The sequence below is a fragment of the Epinephelus fuscoguttatus genome, linkage group LG11 (genome assembly GCF_011397635.1).
Source record: "Epinephelus fuscoguttatus linkage group LG11, E.fuscoguttatus.final_Chr_v1".
In the NCBI taxonomy this organism is placed as follows: domain Eukaryota; kingdom Metazoa; phylum Chordata; class Actinopteri; order Perciformes; family Serranidae; genus Epinephelus; species Epinephelus fuscoguttatus.
In genome coordinates this window covers 34,236,208-34,262,035 of record NC_064762.1, presented here as the reverse complement: position 1 = coordinate 34,262,035, position 25,828 = coordinate 34,236,208, and the positions used below count along the sequence as shown (strand labels likewise).

General features: G+C 40.3%; 2 protein-coding genes across 6 annotated transcripts; both read right to left on the bottom strand.

The window, feature by feature from the left end:
* Nucleotides 1-36: 36 nt before the first annotated feature.
* On the bottom strand, nt 37-10,208 carry katna1 (katanin p60 (ATPase containing) subunit A 1). Of its 5 annotated transcripts, XM_049589440.1 has the most exons (12): nt 10,110-10,172; nt 9,964-10,028; nt 7,109-7,274; nt 6,879-7,018; nt 6,259-6,454; nt 5,923-6,038; nt 5,714-5,819; nt 5,467-5,625; nt 4,620-4,746; nt 4,230-4,364; nt 2,724-2,850; nt 37-2,335 (listed from the first exon to the last, which is right to left on the bottom strand). In XM_049589440.1, exons 3-12 carry the CDS (start codon nt 7,268-7,270, stop codon nt 2,137-2,139), a joined length of 1,467 nt encoding a protein of 488 aa, XP_049445397.1. In that variant the 5' UTR covers nt 7,271-7,274; nt 9,964-10,028; nt 10,110-10,172; the 3' UTR covers nt 37-2,136. The 5 variants fall into 5 exon arrangements, with proteins under 5 accessions (XP_049445397.1, XP_049445398.1, XP_049445399.1 ...); XM_049589441.1 differs by lacking the exon at nt 9,964-10,028 and having other exon boundaries at nt 10,110-10,208; XM_049589442.1 differs by lacking the exon at nt 9,964-10,028 and having other exon boundaries at nt 10,106-10,206.
* A 10,315-nt stretch (nt 10,209-20,523) lies between these two features.
* On the bottom strand, nt 20,524-21,691 carry LOC125896971 (cystatin-B-like). Its single transcript, XM_049589974.1, has 3 exons — nt 21,289-21,691; nt 21,082-21,186; nt 20,524-20,868 (listed from the first exon to the last, which is right to left on the bottom strand). The coding sequence occupies exons 1-3, from the start codon at nt 21,379-21,381 to the stop codon at nt 20,731-20,733; spliced, it is 336 nt and encodes a 111-aa protein (XP_049445931.1). The 5' UTR covers nt 21,382-21,691; the 3' UTR covers nt 20,524-20,730.
* Nucleotides 21,692-25,828: the final 4,137 nt, after the last annotated feature.

The window sequence follows — 25,828 nt, the reverse complement described above, 5'->3', positions numbered from 1 at the left end:
AGCAACCACACACACACACAATGCACAACATCACATCATCAGCATACAGTAGTTTTAGAGGTGTGGACTCAAGTCACAAATTTGATGACTGTAGACTCGAAAAGCCAAAAAAGACTAACCAAACTTGGACTTTAACACCAATGACTCATGACTTAACTTGGTTTTCCCCACACCTACCTTCCCCCAAGATCAAAGATTAAAAAGCATATTTACAGTGCGCCATAAATCAATTCATTTATTAATCAGAAAAACACTATCTATTCCTGGCAAGCAGACACTTAATTCCCCACATCCACTTGGTTTGAACCAGCCTGACAGCAGCCAATCAACTTGCAGGAAAGACACATGAGGAATTAACATCACTGAGCACCGGTTGGAAAAAATTGTACCAAAGATCATTTCTTCTGCGCACAAAAACTTTGGATGGTCAAAAAAACCCACAAGAAAACCAAACAGAAAGCAGTATGCAAAATGAGCTTGCAGATGGAGAAGCAACAACTTCCAACACACTTGTTTTAAGAAATAAATACAAATTTTGAAAAGCATTTATGATTTTTTTTTATACATTTTATATAAAAAATAAAATGGTATTACATTTGGTGAAGGGCACATTTTGGCTTGTTTAATACTTGAAAGCCAAAGTTTAGGATTTGGAAATTATCCGTCTTGTCCGGCAAAAGTCCAAATGAAACTCATTTGTCTTGCTAATGTCCAACAGGCCTGTATTCCTCCTCCTGTTGTCCACTTGTAGATCTGACAGTGGCAGAGCCATCAGAGAACATCCGCATGTCTGCAGGTGGCACAACATGAATATAGACTCAGTGGAGGTGACTGTCCTCTTCCACTTTCTGTTTACCCTAAACACCTCTGACTTTAGCTTCACAGTCATGCCTGTAGCTTGCCAGTCCAGATATCTGTAATCCAGGACACAAGAGGAGTGTTCACCTGCATCACTCTTGAGCTTTTCTCCCAACAGCAGAGGCTGTATGGTGTTTAAAGGATTGAAGAAATCAAAGAACATCCTCACTGTGCTCCCAGCCTCATCTGGGTGGGAATAAACCTGGAGAGTGCTGGTCACTCTAATGTTCTCCCAGTAAGCAAGCTGCAGGGTCCTGAGGTGGGAAAGAGTATGAGTCTTTCAAGGGCCTGCATCATACTGGATGCCAGGACCATGGGTCTGTAGTCATTTCCTTTGCAGTACCTCTTCTTGGCTACCAGGTCCAGGCGCTAAGTCTTCACCAGTACAGGGATCTTTTCCAGGCTCAGGATGAAGTTGGTGTATCCTGTGATGCAGTGTGTGAGCCCCTCTATGCCACCTCCTCTTACTGCTTTCCTGTTTCTGTCCACCCATGCACACTCAAAAGTTAGAAATCTACCTCCTCGCCTGGTTCAACAGAAGTTCAGCCACTTATGATTGAGAGTGAACTTTTCAGCATGTCCTCTGGGTGTAGTAGTTTTTTCCCACCAGCAGACGAATTGCTTAGTAAATAAACTTTGACGAAAAACAATGTTAATATCCATAATCACTGTTAGCTTTATTTATAGAAATATCTTGTTAGTGTTATGTGCTTAAGAATTTACATTTCCAAAAATGTGGAAGAACCACACAACTCCAAATAAAATCAAGTGCATAAAAAAGGAAAAAACAAGAGCAACATTTGAGTGGCAGTTAGCTCTGTTTCTCATTGTCAGATACAACGGTACAAAATAGCAGTGAAACATCTCTGGAAATAAACTCTACTGTCCGAGCGTTGCAGGAAACTTTGTGTCCTCAGATTTGTCAGTTTTTCCCCACAGCTATAGTTGGATTGGGCTTACATCTTGATGATTTCAGGATCATTAAAACAATAACATATGTCAATATTTGACAGAAATAGCACGCATCAAGTTGACTCCCGGGTCACCTCTTTCCATTAAGACTTCTGCATAACATTAACATAATGTACAATAGGAAGAGGTGCCATTTTTCAAGTGCACGTATTTACCTTAAGTATAAACCTACTCTTCATTATCACCTGAATGATTCAAAGAACACACAGACATAAGTTGACACACAGTCAGTACTAACACTCACCATAACCCTATGACTCAGTCTCACAATAGTTCACATACAAGTGACGTGGATGCTGGTGTTTTTCAGCAGGACCCAAACTCTTCGATCCACTTCTCGTACTTCTCTAGGTCGGCTGCAGACACAGATTTGGACACTTTCTTCAGAGCTGACTCAAAGTCCTCCATGGTGGTGGGCATGTGCATCTCGTCACGGGAAATGTTACGGATCTCTTCTGGCGTGAGGCCCTCGATTCTGCGCCTCATGGCCATCAGAGAGGCGTCCCTGCAGCACGACACAATGATTACATTTTGACACTTGCAGCAGAGATGTCAAGAGGCTTTCTATCACACAAATTACTTAAATTCCTTTACTCCTTTCAGCCCTTGCTTTTGTTCTGCTCTTCTGGACAGCAGCAAAATGAAGATTCAGTATCGTACTGTGTTTTATTTTATTTAATGACACTTGGCCTTTCTTTGACAGTAAATAGGACAAAGAAGAACCATGGGGAGAGAAAGGGCCATGGCATGCAACAAAGGTTTCATCTATTGTAGCAATGACAAACACTGTAGCGATGATCATTTTTGGTGCAAATGTGTTTTATGTGTAAAATAGAAACTACTGTAAGGATTAATTTAAGATTAAAGGATGGAGAACAGCAGAGATGGCTCACCTGCAAACGATGGTAATGTCTGCTCCTGAGTAACCTTCCAACTGCTCTGCGATCTTGTTCAAGTCCACATCGCTGGCCAGCTCCAGCTCCTTCAGATTAATCCTGAGCAGCTCTACTCGTCCTTTGGCTGCACACATACATGCAACAGTAAGTAGAGCAGGCAAGCAACTCCCTTTCTGCCCACAGCCTATAGTGTACGCCATATCATGTGTAAACTGCCCCACTGAAGATTGGCTGGTTTACCAATCAGGAAACAGACAACTGCTCTGGAGTACGAGAATAGTATTGTCAAAAATATCAGTTTAATTGATTCTGTGTTGAAACAGTTTCAATATTCATTTTCCTCTTTATAAATGCTACTTTCTCCCTCTCTCTCCTCTCCAACAGCGAGATAACACTCACACACACATCCCGCTGTGGTGCCTCCATAGCCCCGCCTTCTCTCACTTACTCACAGCGCCGTCTTCTCGTCATTAATCTCATAGGTACCTTTGCATACAGGCTTTTGCAGCACAGTTGTCTTTTGTCTTTTACTTGCATTTTATTGCCTTTAAAATGTATGACGATTTAATATCACAGGCTTCTGAACATGTACACTACAGCAAGGAGAATATTGTTTTCAATAATGTAAGATTTAATCATTGTTAATTTTTTTTTTGCGAAAGTTATTCTGCTGCTAACCAAGAAAAGAAAAGAGAAGTCGCTGTTGTCATGTTACAGCCTTGTTATATTTATCTTTTAAGAAAAAATTTAAAATGGATGCCTTCAATGTCAATTTCTCCCTGTGGTATCCATATCAAATATCAATACTTTTCAAAGGTATTGTACTGAAGTTCGACATTCCAGGATCATGACAACTCTTCATCTGAAAGACACAAGTTCACTGCCTGTCATTTAGTTTGTGGTAAAAACAGCAACAGTGAATTTGTCTGAGGATATGCACCACTGACTCATATTAGCTGCAATGACGAGGGCATGTGGTCCTGCACTACAGTCTGATCTTGAGGCCATCTCCTGTGCCAAATCTAGTGACGTATTATATATTTATGCTGATATTGTGCTCATTGTTGCACTTTTCTAAATTGATTGGTGTTTTATTAAATGACCAGAAACTGACATACAAACAAAGAAGCAGGCAGTATTCCAGCGTGAGATTACTGCTGCTCAAAACTAAATATAATGAAGCAGCATGCGTGTCGGCTGTGTGCACTGTACTCGAAGGTGACAGGATACAGAATGCAAAGAATGCAGGGGGTCAGTGGGGCTCATTTCTGCCCCAGGGCCTCCAAAGCGGCTTTGTCCAGTATGAGCCCACATCATGCAGTTAATTAGGCTGTAGTTAATTTAGACATTATGAAGTCTTTCTATTTGAACCGTCTGTTTTCTAGTTGTTGAACAGTAAAAGCTCAAAGGTCACATCATCCTGCTGGACTCTGATCGCTCAATCACTTTCACTGAATGACATTATGGAGACTAGACTGTCAAGTAGCAAATAAGTGAGTTTACTTGAAGGCAGAGGGATGTAGATCCTCTTCTCCAGCCGTCTTCTCAGAGCCTCATCGATGTCCCATGGGAAGTTGGTGGCCGCCAGCACCATCACCATCTTAGAAGGATCATCGTTTTCTGATGCTCCACCGACTCCTACACCAAAGTCACAATAATGGAAAAATGCCTCAGAAAAATGAATGCGTTTTTCCTCCTGCAGGTTAAATAAAGTATATCTAGAATGCTGGGAAATAGGAAATACTGCAGAATAGTTATGTTACCTAGTTTTAACAATTTTACACTTGTTAAAAAACAAACAAAACCTTTCTCTAATAGGGGATATGAGATAAGTAGTGAATACAATATTCATGGTGTTACTGTCAGAGTGCAGAAACATCTCAGGTATTTTACCATCCATCTGCACCAGTAGCTCTGCCTTGACTCTCCGGCTGGCCTCATGTTCCTCTGAAGTCCCTCTGCGGCTGCACATGGAGTCTATTTCATCAATGAAGATCGTCGTTGGCGCATAAAAGCGTGCCTGACCAAGACCACAATATATTATCAATATACAAATATATGATAAGTATATCAAAAAAGTTACACTGAATGTGAGAGCAGATTCCCACTCCAGACTAGTTCCACACAACTTGTTGTACACTAATCATGATCTAGAAATCCACATAAAATTTAAAGGTGTATTTAGCGGAAAGACTCACAGAACTGGCAAATCATCAGCTTACTACATTATGGCTGAAACATCAAATTTGCTGCCTAACAGTAAGTTTACTCTCCTTTCAGCCATGGTTTTGTCAACAAAATCCTTAAAATACCTTGAGTAATCAGCTTTCTAGATACTTTCTTTGCCAGCCATCTGTTTACTTCAGCTCTTTGCCACGTCGTGCTAAGCAGGTAGTGTAAAGTTCATGTCTCTCAGACTGTTTGGTGGAAACACTATGGTTTATATACATGCACAGTTGATTAGAGTTGAAAGCCTGAACCATTTATGTGAGCAAGAAAACCAAAACAATGAGCTAAAAGCAGAGCTGCAAAAACGAGGGTTTTCCAACACAAGTGGCTCCCTCACTTTTCAGAATCATTTGATTCACTGTTGATATCAAAATTATCTGTGATAAGGTGTTTTTGATTGCTTTTTTAGATTCTGTTAATCATGCGCAGAAACCTTAATGATAACCTGAAAACTAAATATGCCGCAAAACATTTGAGAATCCACCTGTACCAAACACATCTAAAGTCTTACCATTTCAAAGAGAAGGCGAACTAGCTTCTCAGACTCCCCTCTGTACTTGGAGGTGAGCGTAGACGAGGAGACGTTGAAGAATGTGGTTCTGCACTCAGTGGCAACTGCTTTGGCCAAAAGTGTTTTCCCCGTGCCTGGAGGTCCAACCATCAGCACTCCCTACAGTTAAAAAAAAAAGTTTCTATGCATTGATACAAGCGATGTCTATGACAAAACAAATAAAACTAAAATCTCTTTGAATCAGCACCTTCCATGGTCTTCTTATGCCTTTGAAAAATGCTGGCATCCACATCGGCAACACAACTGCTTCTTTCAGGAGTTTTTTTGCATCTTCCAAGTCTGCGATGTTGTCCCTAAGAAACAGATCAGACAGAGATGACACCTGGTAGACCTCATCCCATGAGCCACCGTATTTGGAAATGGGCTTGTCATGAACAAAAAGTGATGAAAACGTACCATTTAACATTTGGATTCTGAGATATAATATCTCTCTCCAGAGCTTCCACGAGGTCTTTATCATATCCTGTCCCGTCAAACTTTTTCAACTCTTTGTCTTGGACATCTGATTTATTCTGGCGGGCAGACAAAAGACATTATTGCTCATCCCTGTTCCATGAATGTCACCCATGTGGTCTGGTTTCTTCCAGACAAAAAACTGGACGTACAGGTTAGACGTGGCCGTAGACAAACAAGTAGCATGTGGATACTGTTTAATCAACAATGCAAATAGTTTTCTCTGAATATACAGTGTGTTATAAAATATCATGAAGGAGACTATGGTGTGTTGTTCACCTTATCATCTTTAGCTTTGCCAGCAGCCTCTCTCGACTCCCTCTTTTCTTTGCCTTTAGGTGGTTTGCTTCTGTCTCCATTGGCCCCGCGAGGCAAGTGCCTCTGCTGGGCCCTCACAGCCACGCTCAGCCTGTTGTTGGGAGGTTTGCTTTCTTTATAGGGGTTAGCTGGCCGCCTGACAGGGCAGGGAGAATGCCTGTGAAAAGAGACGAGGAAGAGGGATGAAAAAAAGGCTATGAAAAAAGATGATTCAGTGTGTATGCATATCCAGTGTCTATCAAATGAATCATTAATTAATTCTTAATAAGTGTATTCATGCAACCAGACTTTAAAGTGGAGAAAAAATCCTATGAACAAACAAAGAGGCAGTGTGAGGTTCATCGCACCTTTCTCTAGGGCAGAGCAGGAACAAAACAGGCTTATATCGGGGACTCAGATTTACTAATCTCAATCATATGACAACATCAGGGCTTTTGTTCACATACAAATAGCTCATACAACCTCCAATCATAACAGTGTTCACACAGCAGCAGAAAATTTACTTAAGCAAAGAATGAGAAAATTTGAAAACTTGGTATGTACAAGGTACAAGATAGTATGTAAATAACTAAGTACAATACCTCGGCTCTACAGGCACAGGCCTTATTTCACAGTCGTCGTGGTTACTGGGTTTTGCAGGCGTCGTGTCCAGCTGAAAGTTCTCCAGAGTCGACATTATGTCCTGAACCTGTCGATTCTCTTCACTGATTTCTTGCCACAACTGAGAAGCAAACACAGATAACCATCAGAAAAGACTCTTTTGATTCAATCTGTTAAGTTTTGTCTGATGGGGTTTTAGTGCCATGTTTACCTGCTGCCATCTCTGCTGAAAACTGCTGTCCCGCACGGTGTACACATACTTCTTGATTTGGTCTAGTAATCCATGATAGAGAACACTGGCCGAGCTGTAGTTTCCCAGCAGGGCGTATTCGCGGGCTAGCTTCACGTTCTCGCTGATCTCTCGTAGACTCATGGTGCTGTGGAAATACAGACAGCACCCGGCTCACCAACACCTCAACATTGGCATGATATCGGCAAACATTAGATTTTTTTTTTGTTACATCGGAAAGCAGAGGATGTTTTATAAGGACAGCAAAGGCCTTTACTTGCAAAAATGTCACTCAAGTTAACAAGTACCAGGAACAGACTGCAACTGAGACACAAAAAACACCAGAAAGAGAGGCAAAGGAGAGGCAAAAGACATGCAAAATAACTCTTAGAAAAGGGAGAAAACAACCACAAAGAGACACAACATGACTTCAAAGAGACACAAGATGACCACAAGGAGATACAGTACAACCAAAAATGAAACAAGTTAACTTAAAACCCCTTTTATACTGCCTTGTCAAGGTGACAATATCACACCGTTATGCTACGCCATTCTGTACAAAAAGGTCCAATCATAGAATTGGGGGGGGGGCTGTCTCTCCCAAGCTTGCAGCAGTGATAGTAGGCGAAACGATGTCTGTGTCAAAGGGACAGCCTTTAGGATGGGACTATGGAAGAAACGGATGTGAAGTTTTGCTCAAGTATTATGTGTGTGACCCAAGACCGGAAGATTTAAAAAGCAGCTGATGGTAGTTAGCAGCTAACTCAAAGAAGTACAGCGGCCGAATATGTCTGCAAATTGTAAAACAATGAGGTCCAAGCTCCTTACCCTCTGAGAAATGGGTGACAGCAACTGTCATATAACAGGGACAGTAAATAATTATTATCTTTATGTTAATGCAGTTATAATTGTTTAGAAAGCTCTGCCGACCCATTTGTTATATGCCACACTAGAGGCCGACACTCAGTACGTTTACATGACACTTGAAAATAACGAATTATTGCCTTAATCCGACTATAACCGACAACTTAAGTGCATGTAAACACATTATTCCGACTAATATCGGAATTCTCCAACTCTGATTAAGACACCCAGATAATGCGATTGGAATTTGATTTTCTCCGGCATGTATACGCCTTAATCGGAGTTAAACTAGAAAATGCATGTGCGTATGCTCCACACCCCTGCGCTGGCGTATGACCCCAGAACAGACAAGACATGCTATTGTTGTAACCCTCCAACAGCATACAGCGCTCTTGTCTGCCTTTCGAAATCACCATGACCACGAGGGATAGCGTGCACCTTATCTGCACAATCAGTAACGCGTACATTACATACGAGATGAACAAAGCTGTACGATTATCCATCTTGCTGTTGTTCAAAAATGCCGGTCTGCCGCCTGACTCCAGTTGTTTATTATTAAGTGACGTAATAGATCAACTGGAAAGGGGGCCGTATTAGCCCGCTGAAAAGATGCATATCGCCACCTAGTGTTGAGGAGGAGGACACGTTCCTGTGAGTAATTCGATTTTCTCAGTTGCCTGAAAACTGGGACAAGGACAGAAGTCCGATTAGACACCAAAATTGAATTTTGAGCATAGCTCGATTAAGCTGTGCATGTAAACATACTGACTATTGTTTTACATGTCACGCCTGTCATGCCTCTTTTGATTCTGTGATGCCAGCATGCTGCCTAAAATCACCCCGTTGTTTGGTTCTGTATAAAAATGTCAAGACGGCATAGAGAAGAGACTTTGTAGCGCTGCTACAGCACGAGCTCTGTGTAAAGAGGGCAAAAGAGACACAAAAAGACAACAAAGAGACTTAAAACAACCACATGGATACACAAAACAAAAAAAAGATGCACAACAACTACAAAGAGACACAAAACAACAAAACAGAGGCAAAAACATCACAAAGTCTGTGTGTCCGGCATCATGAAGGAGAGGTGGTGGGGCCTTTTGAATGTCTGTGCCCAGGGGCCCACTGTCTCATAATACACCCATGACCATACAACAGGTATCAGCTCAGTACTCAGTATCAGCAGATAGCTTGCGTATAGGTATCGTATTAAGATAAAAAAGAAAAGAAGTGAGACATGTTTCTTCCAACAAAAAATGTGAGATATGACTATAAAAATCCAAATGAAGCCGGGAATGATCCAGCCTTATCTTAAAGGTGCTAATGGTAGTGACAATCATAGTTTAAAAAACCTTTGTGAAAATGGCAGTATATATCGTTTCATACTTAACCATGACATGGTAAAATTCTAATTAAAATCAGATAATGAACATCTCTCAAACTGTGCAACAGTGGTTTTTAGACGGTCTTTAACGTGACCTTGATACAATATCTACAAGCTATACACGTACATTTTTAATGCATGATGCAAATTCAGTAAAAGACAAACTAACTGGCTGTCTACTGTTCCTCAGTTTAAATTTGTGCTCCATGAATTAGCCGGAGCCTCACCCAGTTTAAACTCAACTGTTTGTGGCAAAGTGCGACACAGCGGTCTAACGAACAAGATACCAGCGTCTCAGATACGTGAAGAACAGCCTCTCTGTTTGTGTTGGAGGAATAAAACAGCTGTCAGGTGAAATAACGTACAACTATTTACTTTTCTAAACACGGCACATCATGTGTTGACTAATTACCCACATCCTTCACTTTGAATTTCAAGCCCGGTTGGTTGGTTGCCCCTCACTCGTTCAGACAATAAAGTGTAAAAGCACAGCTAAAAGTTATCTTTACACAACTCGGCATGTTCATATAAATCTACGAGGATTAACACTAGTCAGATTCTTCCAGAACACTAGTTTCTGCTGGGTTTATACCTGTTCTTGTACTTTTCAGATGAACACACGCAGAGTCCTCGCAGTGGCTGTTATGACGAGTTCCGCTGTGGCAGTTCAAAGAGGCTCGTTAAAGAGAACAACCAACTGAAACACAACAATCAAGTCCGTGAACGCAACTCACCAACCTGTGGACGTTTAGTTCAGCTGATGTCACGGAAGTGAGCCACGTTCCCTCTCTTTATACATCCACAGCACAGTTCCGCACCCAAGTTTTGTTTTTTTTCTTTCCTAGGATGGCGAAGGTATGACCCGCCCTACTTTGCCTTACTTTGCTTCTGATTGGCTCACTTTGGTATTCTCGCCCCAAACCTAACCAATCTCACCCCACATGCCTAAATCTAACCAATCAGCTCAACGAAGGCAACAAGTAGTACCCAATCAGAAGAAGAGGAGGGCGGGTCATGCCTTTGCCATCCTAGGAAAAGGTAGGACCCTAGGACCACCATACATCAACACAGTTGCACAGAAACCTAATTTTAAAGACAGATTTCTTCAAAAGCTCTTTTATTTAAAATACATGAAAGGTTGACATTTTAGTAGAAATACAAGTAAATATGCAAGATTAAATGTTATTGACACAAAGATAAAGTATTTCAAGTAATAGAAACAGAACTTTGTACTGCACTACCCTCCTGAGACCCAAATTTTTGTTTGGTATGTATTTTTAATTTCTCAGAGCTGTTAGTTTGGATTAGTAGGACCTATTAAGCATTAAAAAAACCTAAACATTGTCAACAATAATAAAGTCCTAATGTCCACAAACAAAACGATAATAAAGTCCCAATGTCTTCAAATGTGCCGACAATAAAATCCCAATGTCTTCTAAGGAGTACTTCCTAATCAACAACGTCTTAGCTTGTTACTGTTGCTAAAATTGGTAAATTTGTTGGCATATCAAACTACAAACTATTAATTGTAAATAACCAAGTTCAAACGGTAAAAATGTGATCAGGTTTGTAGCTTGCGACCACAAGCTACAATTCTGATGGTTACCATTTTGTTTTTACATGGATTAGTGTATTGGGGTCTTACTACCACTATATAGCACAGAAAAGTGTCCACGGACGAGGACAACAGGTCTAAGTTAAGCAGAATGAAGTATAAGGTGCAGTAAACCCAAAATGTGACCTGCTCTTAAGCAGGATTTATACATGTGTGGCAGAACCCAATTTCCACCAGATGTGTGTTGGTTGCGTCTGCGCTCCGGCACAGCAGCGGAGCTTATCCCCATGATGTGAGTGACCGCTGCGTTGTTGCAGGTGTCAGGGACACTAAAATTCCTAAGGTTAAGCCTTGCTATATTACAAAACGTGACAAAAAGTACTTAAGTGAACAGGGATTTAAGCAAGATTTGTACCTTATTGATTGGAGTAGGGTCTCCTTAGTACCTGACGTTGAAGTGGCTTGGTCTTTGTTGATTTGTTCATGCCAATCATAGATAAACATGCTCTTTTCAGGAAGTATAGAGTCAAAGGGTGGGATAACCCCTGGTTCTCTGAAGAGTTATCTAGTTTGATTCACGAAAGAAATCTTTGCTGGGTGAAAGCAAGGAAGTCCAATTCTGATGCACTCTGGGCCACTTTTAGATGTTTAAGGAATACATGTACTGCCTTAGTGAAGAAGGCGAAATCTAGTTTTTACCTTGCCCTTACAACAGAAACTTTAAATAACCCACAGAAGTTTTGGCAGACGATCAAATCCTTATCCCCAGATAACTCCTCTGGTCTCCCACCTTGCATTGTATCACATTCATCCACTGTCTGTGACAAAGCTGAGATACTCAACTGCTTTAATAAACATTTTGTTTCTTCTGGCTTTCTTTTTGACAAAGTATTTAAGTGTACTGCTACTCAGACTCACTTGCCCCCATTGCTGAGCCTCCTCCATATAGTAAATTTGTTTTTAGGCCCTTCACTGTTACTGAAATACATCAAGCCCTTATGAAGTTAGATCCTAAAAAAACAGCAGGTCCAGATAATCTCGATGTATACTATTTAAAACTTGCTGCTGACTCTTCATTGCAGAACCACTGACATATATATTTATAATTTAACACTAATCTGTAATGAAATCCCTAAAATTTAGAAAATGGCTCATGTTCTTCCCCCTGGTGAGCCTTCAAGCCTCAATACATACAGGCCAATTTCAAACCTGTCACCCCTCGCCAAGGTTCTGGAAAGCCTGGTTATTGATCAATTGAAGGACTTCTTACATAGTAATTTTATTTTATCATGTTATCAATCTGGTTTTAGAAAATCCCACAGTACAGTCACAGCAGCTACAAAAGTTGTAAATGATATTATTGTGGCCCTAGATAAAAAACAACAACACTGTGCTTCTCTTTTTATTGATTTTTTCTAAGGCCTTTGATACTGTGGACCATGATGTTATGAGGCATAGGTTGGTTAGTATAGGGCTGTCGGATTCAGCTGTGGCCTGGTCCTCTAATTACCTTTCAGACAGGTCTCAATGTGTTAAAGTTGATGGTTGTTCCTCTGATATCTCGGCTGTCCACAAGGGGGTGCCACAAGGCTCCATTTTAGGCCCACTGTTGTTTACTATCTATATAAACGATTTGGGTAAAAGTGTCCAAAATGCAAATTTCCATTTTTATGCCGATGACACTGTCATCTATTGTTGTGCAGGGACCTTGCAAAAGGCCTTGGAGTACTTGAAAGCTGCTTTTAAAGAAATTGAAGCCCAACTCCTGCAATTAAGACTTGTGCTTAATGCAGATAAAACAAAAATGATGATCTTTACTAAATCAAAAGAAAAAGCCTGTTGTCTTTCTGCTGTACACACATACCAAGGTGTCCCTATTGAGATCGTTACTAATTTTAAATACCAGGCTTCATTTTAGATGATAGCTTGTCTTTTAAACCACACATTGAAAATTTGGTCAAGAAACTAAAGGTAAGGCTGGGCTTATATTTTCGAAATAAATCATGTTTTTCTTTTATCTCTAAAAAGAAGCTTGTTGCTGCAACTTTTCTGCCGTTGCTAGACTATGCTGATGTATTGTATATGAATGCCTGTTCCACTTCACTGCTCATGCTGGATGCTGCTTATCATGGTGTATTGAGATCTATTAATTGCTGTAAATCACACACCCATCACTGTACTCTGTATGCTAAGGTAGGTTGGCGGTCCTTGTCTGCTCGTAGGCTTCTCCACTGGTACATCTTCATCTATAAAGCAATCATTGGACTACTACCTTCATACCTCTGTACATACCTCACTTTCACACACAATCCATCTTACAGCCTACGATCCAAGGACTGTCTGTCTGCCTCAGTTCTCAGAGCTCGCATTGAGCTTGGGAAGAGGGCATTCATGTACTCTGCTCCCTCAGCCTGGAACGGACTTAAAAAAACTCTGAAGCTTCAGAGCTTCATTTCAATTAATGATTATAAAACTCGAGTCACAGACTCTTTAATGGCTGAGATGGGAGTATGCAAATGCTTTGCTGCATAATGGAGATTTATTATTGCATTGATTGTGTATATTGATCATTGTATATTGTTTTATGGTGTGCATTGTGCTGTACACTAATCTGACTTTCTTTCCTCAGCGTCCCTATAATAATAGAAAAATAAAAATAATAAAAAATAAAATTAAATCACAATTCTGTGTCATGACTGCTGAATATGCAAGGGGAAACACTACTACATTATTTTGTGTATCTGTCTATTGGCGAGGAATCATTGAAATGTAGACGAGGTTGTAACTTATCACACAAAACAAGACACTGCAAAAGAAAGGAATTTATGTTATATTATTTGCTAACATATCCTAGGATACATAAAAAACACCAAAAACTCTGGTGACATTTAAGACAGATATTTTATTAATTTCAGATTCAAAAGAAAAGTATTCACACAAACACGTATTGAGTAAATAGGCAAGAACAGCTCTTCACCCTTCAAAAAAAAAGAAAAAAAAAAGAAAAGCAAAAAGGATAAAAAAAAAAAGCAGTTGCATTGCCCACCGCCACTTTACTGTTACCGTGGTACTGCCAGTGGTACTAGAAATGGTACGACAGCTACTTGTTAGCTGTTGAGCTGGAGGTTCCCTGTTGATGCGCAAAAAACTAAACAGCAGATGTGTTACAAACCTTTAACACGGAGAGAGAAACAGACAGAGAAAGACAGGGTCCCTAGGAAAAGGGAAAAAACTGCCTCCTTTCCTAACCACTTTTCCTTGACGTTGATGGAAAAGGACATGAGGTCAAGGAAAGATGTGAAGGAGAATTCGTAAGGAGTTAGGAAAAGACGCAAGAGAATCCAGCTGCACATACACTAGGCTGGGTGCATGTTCAACTTTATTTTTTTTTTTTAAAAAAAGATGGGTAAACAATTCAGTTACAAGATAAAGATACTTTTCTGTGTTTTGAAAGTAATGAGGTGGATAAATACATTTTTTTTGTACGGATGATTTTAGTAATGGAAAATTCCACAGTCACAAGAAGAGGTGGGTGGACTCCAAACTGGACTTTGAATGTTTCCTTCAAGAACTGCAACAATATGGCACTACAATAAGAGACCTTTTGCATAAAAGGCAATAAAGACTAACTATATGTCTGATAAATACCATATGAACAGAAGGGAACACCTTCCCACAAGTACCACAGGGAGGCATAGACTCTCCCCCTCATTTCCTCACTACAATATCAACTTAACAGACAATACACTGCTGGATTGTATTAGACTGCAAATCAATCAATATTATGAAACCTGACAAACATAGGGACAGGATGAAAAGAAGGCGCCTTGTACAGCAATGATTTGGAGCTTTATGCTGTGACATCACTGTCACACACTTTTTAATGGACCAGGCAGAATACAGAGTCACATACACTGATGGCAGATTTAACAGCTTTTTAATCAGGGAAAATACCCCCACTGACGTGTTTCCATGGTTACATGTATGCATTGGCATAAATAGTTTAGGGATATATGAGGCCTTTATCAGGATCAATTATGAGACACACGTTTTCACAATCAGCAGATGGATTTATTATGGTAGCTGTTGAAACTTGCTAAAATCACATTTCTGCTATCATAAAATCCTGTGGTTGGTTGTTTTATTTTGCACCACAAAAGAACAGCACCAGAGTGTGACACCTTTTAAGGTCTCAGTTCAATTGTTTGGTCCACACTAGGGGTCGATTGACAGCTTTCACACTAGCCCAGACAAACTGTACTAAGTGCGCAAACGAACCTGCTCTCATTTATGAAGAGAATGGGGTGCCAATGCCGGGCCTGCTAGTTCTGGTGCTCTCTGGTGAATGCCAATCAACCTTCACGGTGCTGGGCTGTGAGCACAGGTCCCACTACAGGACGTCGGGCCCTCATGCCACCCTCATGGAGTCTGTTTCTGACAGTTTGGTCAGAAGCATAGCCTGCTGGAGGTCATTTTGTAGAGCTCTGGCAGTGCTCCTCCAGTTCCTCCTTGCACAAAGAAGCAGATAGTGGTCCTGCTGCTGGGTTGATGCCCTTCAACAGCCCTGTCCAGCTCTCCTTATGTAACGGCCACTCTCCTGCTATCTCCTTCATGCTCTTGAGACTGTGCTAGGAGACACAGCAAACCTTCTTGCAGCTGCATGTATGGATGTGCCATCCTGAAGGAGCTGGACTACCTGTGCAACCTGATTGGGCTGCAGGTGCCACCTCATGCTCCCAGTAGTGACAAGGACACTAGCAGAACACAAAACTAGAGAAGAATCAGTCAGGAAGGATAAGGAGAGAGCAACTGTCTGTGGACACCACATGTAAAACTATTCCCTTTTTGGAGGTTGTCTTGCTTTTGTCTCTCCATTGCACCTGTTGTCACTTTCATTAGCACCAAAGCAGGTGAAACTGACTCACAATCACTTGTTTCCTAAATGGACAGATTGATATCCCTGTAGTTTAACTGACTTGGTGTTATACTGTGACCATTAAGTGTTCCCTTAATGTTTTTTGAGCAGTGTATTAACCTACATGAACAAGCCTGCACCTGTGTGTTGTACAGGTCTACATAGTCTTTGTATACTTACTTTTGTTTGTATGCTTGTTTTTGTTTGATACATATGTTTATGTTTCTCAAAAACTATTGAATAAACTATAAAAAAAATCAAATGTGGAAATGTCAGAATAAACAATGAGGTACAGCAAACTCAAACTGTAATGTTCTCATATGAGGATGTTAAGTGCAATACTTTAGTAATTGTACTTAGTTACATCCCACCACTGCACAACACAGTATTAATACAACTGTATGAAATAAAATGATACATATGATATAATTACATTAAAGCACAATGATAATATAGTGTCATATAGGAACATATTACCTTTATAAGTAATTTAATGGAATATAAAATAAATAGTATTATTACTTCTTATACTGCTACTTCCACAGTACAAAATATAATTGTATTGTTGTGAAGTGTTTGTTGCAGTGTGCATCATTTAGTCAAAAGGTCAAGAATTAGATTTTCATATACTCAAGACTTTGTGCAGTTTGTAGAAAAGCCTCCAGATGGTGATAACACATACAGTACAGGCCAAAAGTTTGGACACACCTTCTCATTCAATGCGTTTTCTTTATTTTCATGACTATTTACATTGTAGATTCTCACTGAAGGCATCAAAACTATGAATGAACACATGTGGAGTTATGTACTTAACAAAAAAAGGTGAAATAACTGAAAACATGTTTTATATTCTAGTATCTTCAAAATAGCCACCCTTTGCTCTGATTACTGCTTTGCACACTCTTGGCATTCTCTCCATGAGCTTCAAGAGGTAGTCACCTGAAATGGTTTTCCAACAGTCTTGAAGGAGTTCCCAGAGGTGTTTAGCACTTGTTGGCCCCTTTGCCTTCACTCTGCGGTCCAGCTCACCCCAAACCATCTCGATTGGGTTCAGGTCCGGTGACTGTGGAGGCCAGGTCATCTGCCGCAGCACTCCATCACTCTCCTTCTTGGTCAAAGCTATCCTTACACAGCCTAAGGTGTGTTTGGGGTCATTGTCCTGTTGAAAAATAAATGATCGTCCAAATTTAACACAAACCGGATGGGATGGCATGTCGCTGCAGGAATGCTACTCTGGTTAGCCATGCTGGTTCAGTGTGCCTTCAATTTTGAATAAATCCCCAACAGTGTCACCAGCAAAACACCTCCACACCATCACACCTCCTCCTCCATGCTTCACAGTGGGAACCAGGCATGTGGAATCCATCCGTTCACCTCTGAATGTGGAAGAAAAGCATCACGGTTGGAACCAAAGATCTCAAATTTGGACTCATCAGACCAAAGCACAGATTTCCACTGGTCTAATGTCCATTCCTTGTGTTTCTTGGCCCAAACAAATCTCTTCTGCTTGTTGCCTCTCCTTAGCAGTGGTTTCCTAGCAGCTATTTGACCATGAAGGCCTGATTCACGACCTTACCTAACAGTTGTTCTAGAGATGGGTCTGCTGCTAGAACTCTGTGTGGCATTCATCTGGTCTCTGATCTGAGCTGCTGTTATGAGCTTGACTCTGAGGCTGGTGACTCTGGATGAACTTATCCTCAGAAGCAGAGGTGACTCTGGTCTTCCTTTCCTGGGGATCCTCATGTGCCAGTTTCAGTGCCTGTAGCGCTTGATGGCCAGCTGACTCCACTTGGGGACACATTTAAAGTTTTGCAATTTTCCAGACTGAAGTGACCTTCATTTCTTGTACATGATGGCCACTGTGTTCATACCTGATGATGTTAGCTGATGCTGACGTTACTCAAATATGAATTTTAACACTGTTGTCCAATTCCACATGTAGTCATACATGCTGATGTCTGACTTCATCTCAACACAACTGATGGTCCCAACCCCATTGATAAAGCAAGAAATTCCACTAATTAACCCTGATAAGGCACACCTGTGAAGTGGAAACCATTTCAGGTGACTACCTCTTGAAGCTCATGGAGAGAATGCCAAGAGTGTGCAAAGCAGTAATCAGAGCAAAGGGTGGCTATTTTGAAGAAACTAGAATATAAAACATGTTTTCAGTTATTTCACCTTTTTTTGTTATGTACATAACTCCACATGTGTTCATTCATAGTTGTGATGCCTTCAGTGAGAATCTACAATGTAAATAGTCATGAAAATAAAGAAAACGCATTGAATGAGAAGGTGTGTCCAAACTTTTGGCCTGTACTGTACATAATATCTGAGTGTTCTGCATTTTTTCAAACTGATGTCTGACCTTTTCTAGCTTCACAAAAACTACTTCAGTGGAAAGTAACTGAGTACATTTACTCAAGCATTGTGCCTTAAGGGTTAACCTCATTATGTTATAGATCAGATACTTTATCCAGTATGTACAGTGGTATGAATATTAATAAACTATAGATCAGATATTACACACAGTATAAACAGCAGTATAAATATAAAAATACACTATAGATCAGATATTAGTCCAGGGATACTCAACTTGCATTGCCTGGGGGCCACTTTTGCAAAGTAACAGGAGCCTATTGAGGCGTTTTTAACACAACGCTTTTGCTCCTTATGACTAAAGACGGAGGTTTTTGATTCACATGTGCTGCTGTTTCTCAATGTTTTTCTTTCTTCCTTTTTTTTTACTCATCTCCTTTGCATTCATTTTGGGGATTTAAAGTGTCTTTTGTTATTTCCCAGTTTGATTGATTATTTTACCTCCAGTGGCCTGCCTTCCATCTGGACAACGTGCCTATGTATGACGTCTTATGAAGAGAAGCTATCCTTGTGTGCGCTCTAAGTTGCTAGCTAAATTAGCCATTAAAGACTTCCAGCTGGTCCTTCAGGAAGAGAACATGCACCAGAATTTAATCTACTGAACCTTACAGTAGATAGCACACAGAATTCATACTCTGTTCCTCCTGGAAACAGGAATTGTCCGTGGACGAAGGCAGCCATCAGAACACGCAAAGACCACATATCAATGGCCTCAGAGAATGGAAGGCCCAAAATAATTTCTGGAGCTCTGAATGTGGAAGAAAAGCATCACAATGTCATATTTTAAGGATTTAAAGCACATAGAGGGAACATCTAAACTAAACTAGATGAACAGCAACAGCAAGTATGGACATGAATCTACTTTATTTTAGTGAAACTGGTTAACTATAAACTCACTCCAGTATGATAATAATAATCAGTGATCCTACAGACCTTACCTGAAGAAACAGTTTCGCAGAAGCTTGCCCTGCTTGGCTTTAGACCTTGGTATGGCCAAGCCAAAGTCTATGAGCTTGACTCTGAAGGGTCGTGTCTGGTGATCCACCAGCATGATGTTGTCTGGTTTCAAATCTGTGGGGATCACACCAATGCCTTTCAGTGCCTTGAGCGCTTTGGCCAGCTGCAAGCACAAGGTCAGAGATACAGTTCAGAGAACGTACCACAGTCTGAAGTGTTCAGGGCTGTGCTGTACATTGGACGGGGCTGTGTTCATACCTGATGATGAGGTGATGGCGCTGACGTTACTCAAACACATCGAGGCACTGTTGGTCTTCCACATGTAGTCATACATGCTGATGTCTAACATCTCAAAAACTAGTGCCCTTCCATGGCTCGTGTTGAAGCAGCAAAAGAACTATATTGTGCTGGATTAAGTTGAGGTGCTTGAACTTTTTCAACATGGAAATCTGGAGACATGACGAATGTTACAGTGACAGTTGATATGTTCACATGTATAAAAGTCAGAGGAAATTATGTCGAGGATTTATTGGACAATATTTAAAGGCAGAGCTTCATATTTTACTTCAAACCCACCACAGATAGTTGCATTTCTACCAGCCCGTTCTCACTCGCATTTCGTCAAATACCACTGCTTTATCAGTAGATGTCATAATATCTGATCTACAGTGTATTTTTATAGTTTTAGGTGAAATGATCAAGTACAAAACTGGGACTCAGTTGCATAGGAAAACGCCAAACTCCAAGAACAGTTTATCAAATCCAAATCTTTAAGATAAGATAAGATACACCTTTATGGATCCCATAATTGAGAAATTCCAGTGTTACAGCAGTCAAGGAGAAAGAGTCAGATTAAAGATTTCAAAATTAAACTTAAAAAGCTTAAATAACTAGGCATGCAAATAAGTACACAAATACAAGAGACGGCGATTTACTAAGGAGGTACGTGAAGGTAGTCACTGATGGCAGAAAAGTCCATTCAGGGAAATCACACAAAAAAGTCCATAAATCCAAGCAGAGTCAAAAACGGAATCAGACACAAGGAAAAGGCTGGAAAGCCGACAATGACAACATAGCAACTGAACGGTCGAAACACTGGGCTTTAAATACACTCGTCAGTCACTGACTACACACAGGTGAGTGGAAGAAGACACAGGTGAAACACGAGATAATTAAAAAAGGCATATGGTGTACTGATATTTATACCACTGTCCATATCGTGTAGACTCTTAATGTTGTTAGTCCTCTTTGTTTTTCTCTTCTTCTAGCCAAGACGACATATATTTTAGATATCAGACTTAACAAAAGAAAAGCAAACACTGTAAATGAACCACAAGAAGCATGTATACATTTTCAATGATCTCATCTTTATTATGTCTTCAGAAGGTATTGCATTCAACTTGCTGCTTCCCAACACCAAATGTCTTTATCTCTATGTGTTAATGCATTTAAAGTCAGCGTCAGATCATTTCAGAATAAAGAAGTAGAGCATTTTAATATGAGACTGCAGCCTGTGAGACTGTCACTGTTGAAACAGGTTGTGGGATCAGTCTCTAAAAAGGTTCCAGGAGGTCCTCTTTGGTTTTGTTCTGCTGTACACCTTGCAGTGATGGAGGTACTCTCTCCGGATGTTGAATCCCAGTCACACGAGTGACATACAGATGAATGTAGTCGGTTTCTCCAACTTGAACCTGCAAAAAAAAACAACATAAGAAAATTGGACATCCAAAAGTATATATTCATCTGGATCTTTTGATGCTGAACAGTGAATATCTTCACCATCAAGGATGTTTATAACTGCTGTTTACTGTTTTTTAGTGTCATAGGTCAAACTGGATGTCACAATTATTCAACATGTATATTATACAAAGACACACATCTGAGGCAGTCACAATATTATTTACCTTGATGACGAAGTGTTCTCCTCCACACAGATTCTTATTCCTGTATTTCACTGCTTTGTAATCTGCAAAGTTTTGGCCTGTTGTTTTCTCCACCTCTCCCTTCACCTGTGTATTAATGGAATTAAATATGAGGTCAATCCAGACTGAAATGCAAACCAGAGAGTTGTGTGAGGAGGTTATGAAGAATGAAGAGAGACTGAAGCTCACCTTATCACAAAATTCCTGAGTTCCCTCATCGGCATCCTTTGTCTCGCTCCATGCAAATATGTCCACCTCTGGTGTACCACCTCCTGACGACATGTTGGTGATTGTCTCACGGTCCGTTGAAGTGGACCGAGAAGTCAACTGTCTGCTTACTCGTTACAGTTTCACCTGTTATCACATATGCTTGTATTTATAAAGAGTAACCGGCTTAATTTGTTGCCCTTGAACCAAAAAAAAGTCTGTGGTGTTGATCTATATTCAGTAAAACTTGCTTCCAATAAAACCAACCAGGAGGCTGATCAGAAGTCCAATGCAAGACGGTTTATTATTTGTTCAGAAATGGCATCCAAATAAACCTATCTGAGTTGGTGGTCCGGACCAAGAACTGAATCCAAAAGGCTCGGGCACTGACCTTAATATTCGGTCTCTCTCTCTTTCTCTTGCTCACTTTCTTTTAACCAATCATATGTGTAGAACTACTCTTATTTTTTCTAATTAATACATGTCACAACATCACTTCTGAGTCACATGAACCCTGAAAGACCCCTGGAAAGCCCCGTCAAACCGGCTAAAACTGGTTGGGCGGGTTGTTTTTCTCAAAAGTGTCGACTTCAGCAGCTTTCGTCTTCCTTTTTAGGAAGTTTATTTTATTTGAATAAACAAACTTCCTGAAAACCTTAAATTTATTTGTGACCCTTTGTTTCGGCCAAGGCCAGACTATCACAGGGCTGACACATAGAGACAAACAACTATTCACGCTCACATTCACACCTACGGACAATTTAGAGTTATCAATTAACCTAGTCCCCAATCTGCATGTCTTTGGACTGTGGGAGGAAGCCGGAGTGCCCAGAGAGAACCCACGCTGACACGGGGAGAACATGCAAACTCCGCACAGAAGGGCTCCCACGCCTGGGATCGAACCGGCAACCCTCTTGCTGTGAGGCGAGAGTGCTAACCACCACACCACCGTGCCGCCCAAGGCAACATCTATTTTTAATAATAGATCAGGCGTTGTCAAGTAAATAACAAATCCCAGTACTTAAATAGGTCATAGCACAAAACAGCAGCATGTCAAGTGGAACGACTACCAGCACTTTTTTTGTCGAGTGAGAAATTGGAGGCGTGGCGTGCGACCTTGTGAAATCAACCGATTGCGTGACTCTCACGGTGAATATGTGACAGTTGGCAGCTATGCTTGCAGCTAATACTTATAAGTACAGACAGTGTTTCCCAACTGGTAGGTCGAAGTCCAAAAGTGGGCCTCGGGTTTGTTCTGAATGGACCACAAGTGACTCGCAAATGTGTCAAGTTTGTAAAAAACACACTTTATTCTGAAGTACAGTGAATTTTTGGCACAGAGGTTTTATTTTGAAGTGCGGTTTCCTGCTGGAGAGTTAGTGACTAATGGACAGCTACTTAACAGAGACAGCAAACTAGGCCAAGGAAATGGCCAAATGCAAGTAAGACACTGAATATATTTAATTGTGTGGACCTTGAACAAATGACTAAAGAGAAATCTGGACCAGTTCGGAACCACTGTGTTAGTAGATACAGTCACTGTTAGTTTGGGTTTATTTGCACATGTGAATTTGTGACAGTAGTAAAAATATAGAATGACACCAGCCATTCCTTGTAACGTTTTGATGTCTCTTGGGCTCCATAGTATTATTTTGAAAGGTATATTGTGAGCTAACGCGGCTATCAAGCACTGCTAATCAGTCATTCAGCAGCCATACTGGCTCTGAGGTGTTTTATCATCTACACACATGCTCCTGACCTTAGTTTTGGTAAATGCTTAAACAATTTACCGTCAGAATCAGTGCTGCGTTACAAAAAAACCTGTTTTCAGATGGAGTAATTCACTCAGCCTGTACGAGCAGTGATGGATTTCTGAAGAGTGGAAGGTTTTATTTATTCAATGATGATGCTGATACACATCTGCTGTAACTCCACAAGTCAACACAGTCTAGACACTCGACTCCTCCACGCCCTTTGAGCCTCACATGCATCAACGTGTCTCGGAGGTGTCTTACTGAAGAGTTGTTAAATCCACAGGCTCCACGCAGTAAATAAGGTTGGATGAAGATGACAGGCAGTATAAAAAAACACTCCCAGGCAAAGAGCCAATCAGTACTGTATTTATCAAACAAATTCATTTTCTTTCTTATTTTAAAGGAAAAATAATGTCTGTCTAACCCAGATTAGTGTCACAGGTCAGTTCTCTGGGTGGAGGGGTCCTGCTGCAGTGTAACTGAGGAGCATCACTGGCCTTTTGTTGACTCTGTGACTTTCATCAGCTCCTAACTCTGGAGTCAGGAGTACACCGAGTTAGTGAGCCAAACCAACATGATGTCTTTCCATCCCTCTCCTCACAAAAAATGCTGTGGGTTGTTTTGTTATGATTGAGCAGATAATCAATTCCAGATGTGCTCCATATGGCTTCCCTTATATAAAAAGTGACCTCTGCTGTCTGGCCTGGTCCAAACACATCGGGGCGATGGAAGTGAAAGCTGACTTATTCACTCGGTCTCACTAACACATGAAACCTCATGGTGACAAACAGGCAGAGGTTTGGTTTGCCTTTGAAACCGGCACTGATAAAACATGAACCTCAGAACGAGGCCAAACATTTCTTGTATGATGGTGCCATGAATGTGTTATGATGTGAGATGCTGCCATCTGCTGGCTGTGCAAAGGCTCATTATGTTACTAACTGGAGACTCTGAAAATGTTTGCTTTACACTCAAAACACACTGAAACAACATTGCATTATGGAAGCAACACAGAGACAAAAGTGGTATAAGTTTAACAGCCTTTTATTATTGAAAAATCTAATTTAAACAAAACTAAATTTATAGAAATAATTTTAAGTATTTTATTTTGTTGATTTGTTGATTTTTTTTTTTTAGTTCTGAAGACATTTTTTGAAATTAAAATATTACATTTTGTAATTTGCAAAAGCTGAATTTTAGTTTTTTTTTTCAGTGTTCACAAAGTCAGTTTCAAAAGTCCATGTTTCAGAATTTTAAAAATCAATTTAAGCCACAAGTGGCATTTAAAAAATTAATTTTACTTGAGTTGAATATATTGGATATTTTAGATTTGTCAAAGGAGGTTGGGAATTTTAGTTTGGAAATGAATAAAGTAGCAGTGATTTATTATCATATGTTGATGTTTGGGGTGTGAAATGTCTTGAAATTTAGATTTGTTGTAATAAGCCCTCTTTAAGCAATCATTTCTAAATTTAATGCACTGACTGAGACGTGACCCTAGATGGTGCAAACTGAATTTCATATTAATCTCTGGCTAATTTAACTTTTTTCCAGAGTTTTTTCACATCAACAGTTGCCAACAGAAAATACCATCAGCAGTTAAAGCCTGTGTCTTTATCTCCTATTGAAACTTTGGTTTAAAATAATTGTTATCTATGGTCCTATATTATGTTTCATCTTTAATAAATGGACTTTGTCACAGAACTAAAGTAGTGTGATTTGAATTTATTTAACCACCTTGTGTGAAAATTGTTGACATAACCAGGTTTAGTAAGTCTGCTTAAAGTTACGACCATTTTAACAAAGAAAACTAGTTTAGTTAGACCTGATAAATACAGATGAGTAATGGCTGTCAAACAGAGTTAAGTCAGTATAATGAAATATCTTAATGTTGGCATTAATTAAAATATGTTTGTCAAAACAAACTACATTTTGTTTTAGTTATGTTTGTCAATTAAGTTAGCTGTAAACTGACATTGAGTAAATATCATTTGACCATATAATGTTCAAATTGCTATTAAAGTCACGTTGGTTGCACATGAATCAGTTACTGCCATCTTCATAGCATTATTAATTCTATCTAACACAACTCAGTTGGGTGGTAATAGCTGACATTACTAGATTAACGAAATCCAAATTTTTTTTCTCTTTTGTGAGTTTAGAAACACATTCACACCTCCGAGCAATTAAAAGTCACCAATTAACCTAACCTCCTGTGTGTGTGTGTGTGTGTGTGTGTGTGTGTGTGTGTGTGTGTGAGGAGTGTCAAGAGAAGCACAGAAGACACTAACAGCGTCCTCTGAGCTGGTCGGGACAGGGTGCTCCTCATTGTCTTGTCTGGTGGGTGAAAAGGGTGGTGTCATGGGTTGGGGTGGGGGGGCAGGGGGGTCCTGGACTCACTGAGGTGCTGAGAGTGGTTCAGTGGTCTGCTGTGGTGTTGGAGCTTTCTAGGATGGTTGACGTCCACTCTCAGCTGCCCCAGGAGTCCTGTCCTGTGAAACACAAACAGTAATGACTTAAGACTTTTGAACTCAGCTATACATGGAACGATATTATAAACAATGAACAATGTTCAAGAAGGCTCCTCTCATGAAAATAATTCACATATGTAAAGTTATCTTTATCTGAGCAACACTTCATGTCAATACTGGTACTTTGTAGTCTGAGTGAGGGGATTACTTACTGAGCCCAGTGAATGGGCCTGTGGTCATCTGTCCCTCTCATCTGGTCCTGTGGTCATCTGTCCTTCTCATCTGGTCCTGTGGTCA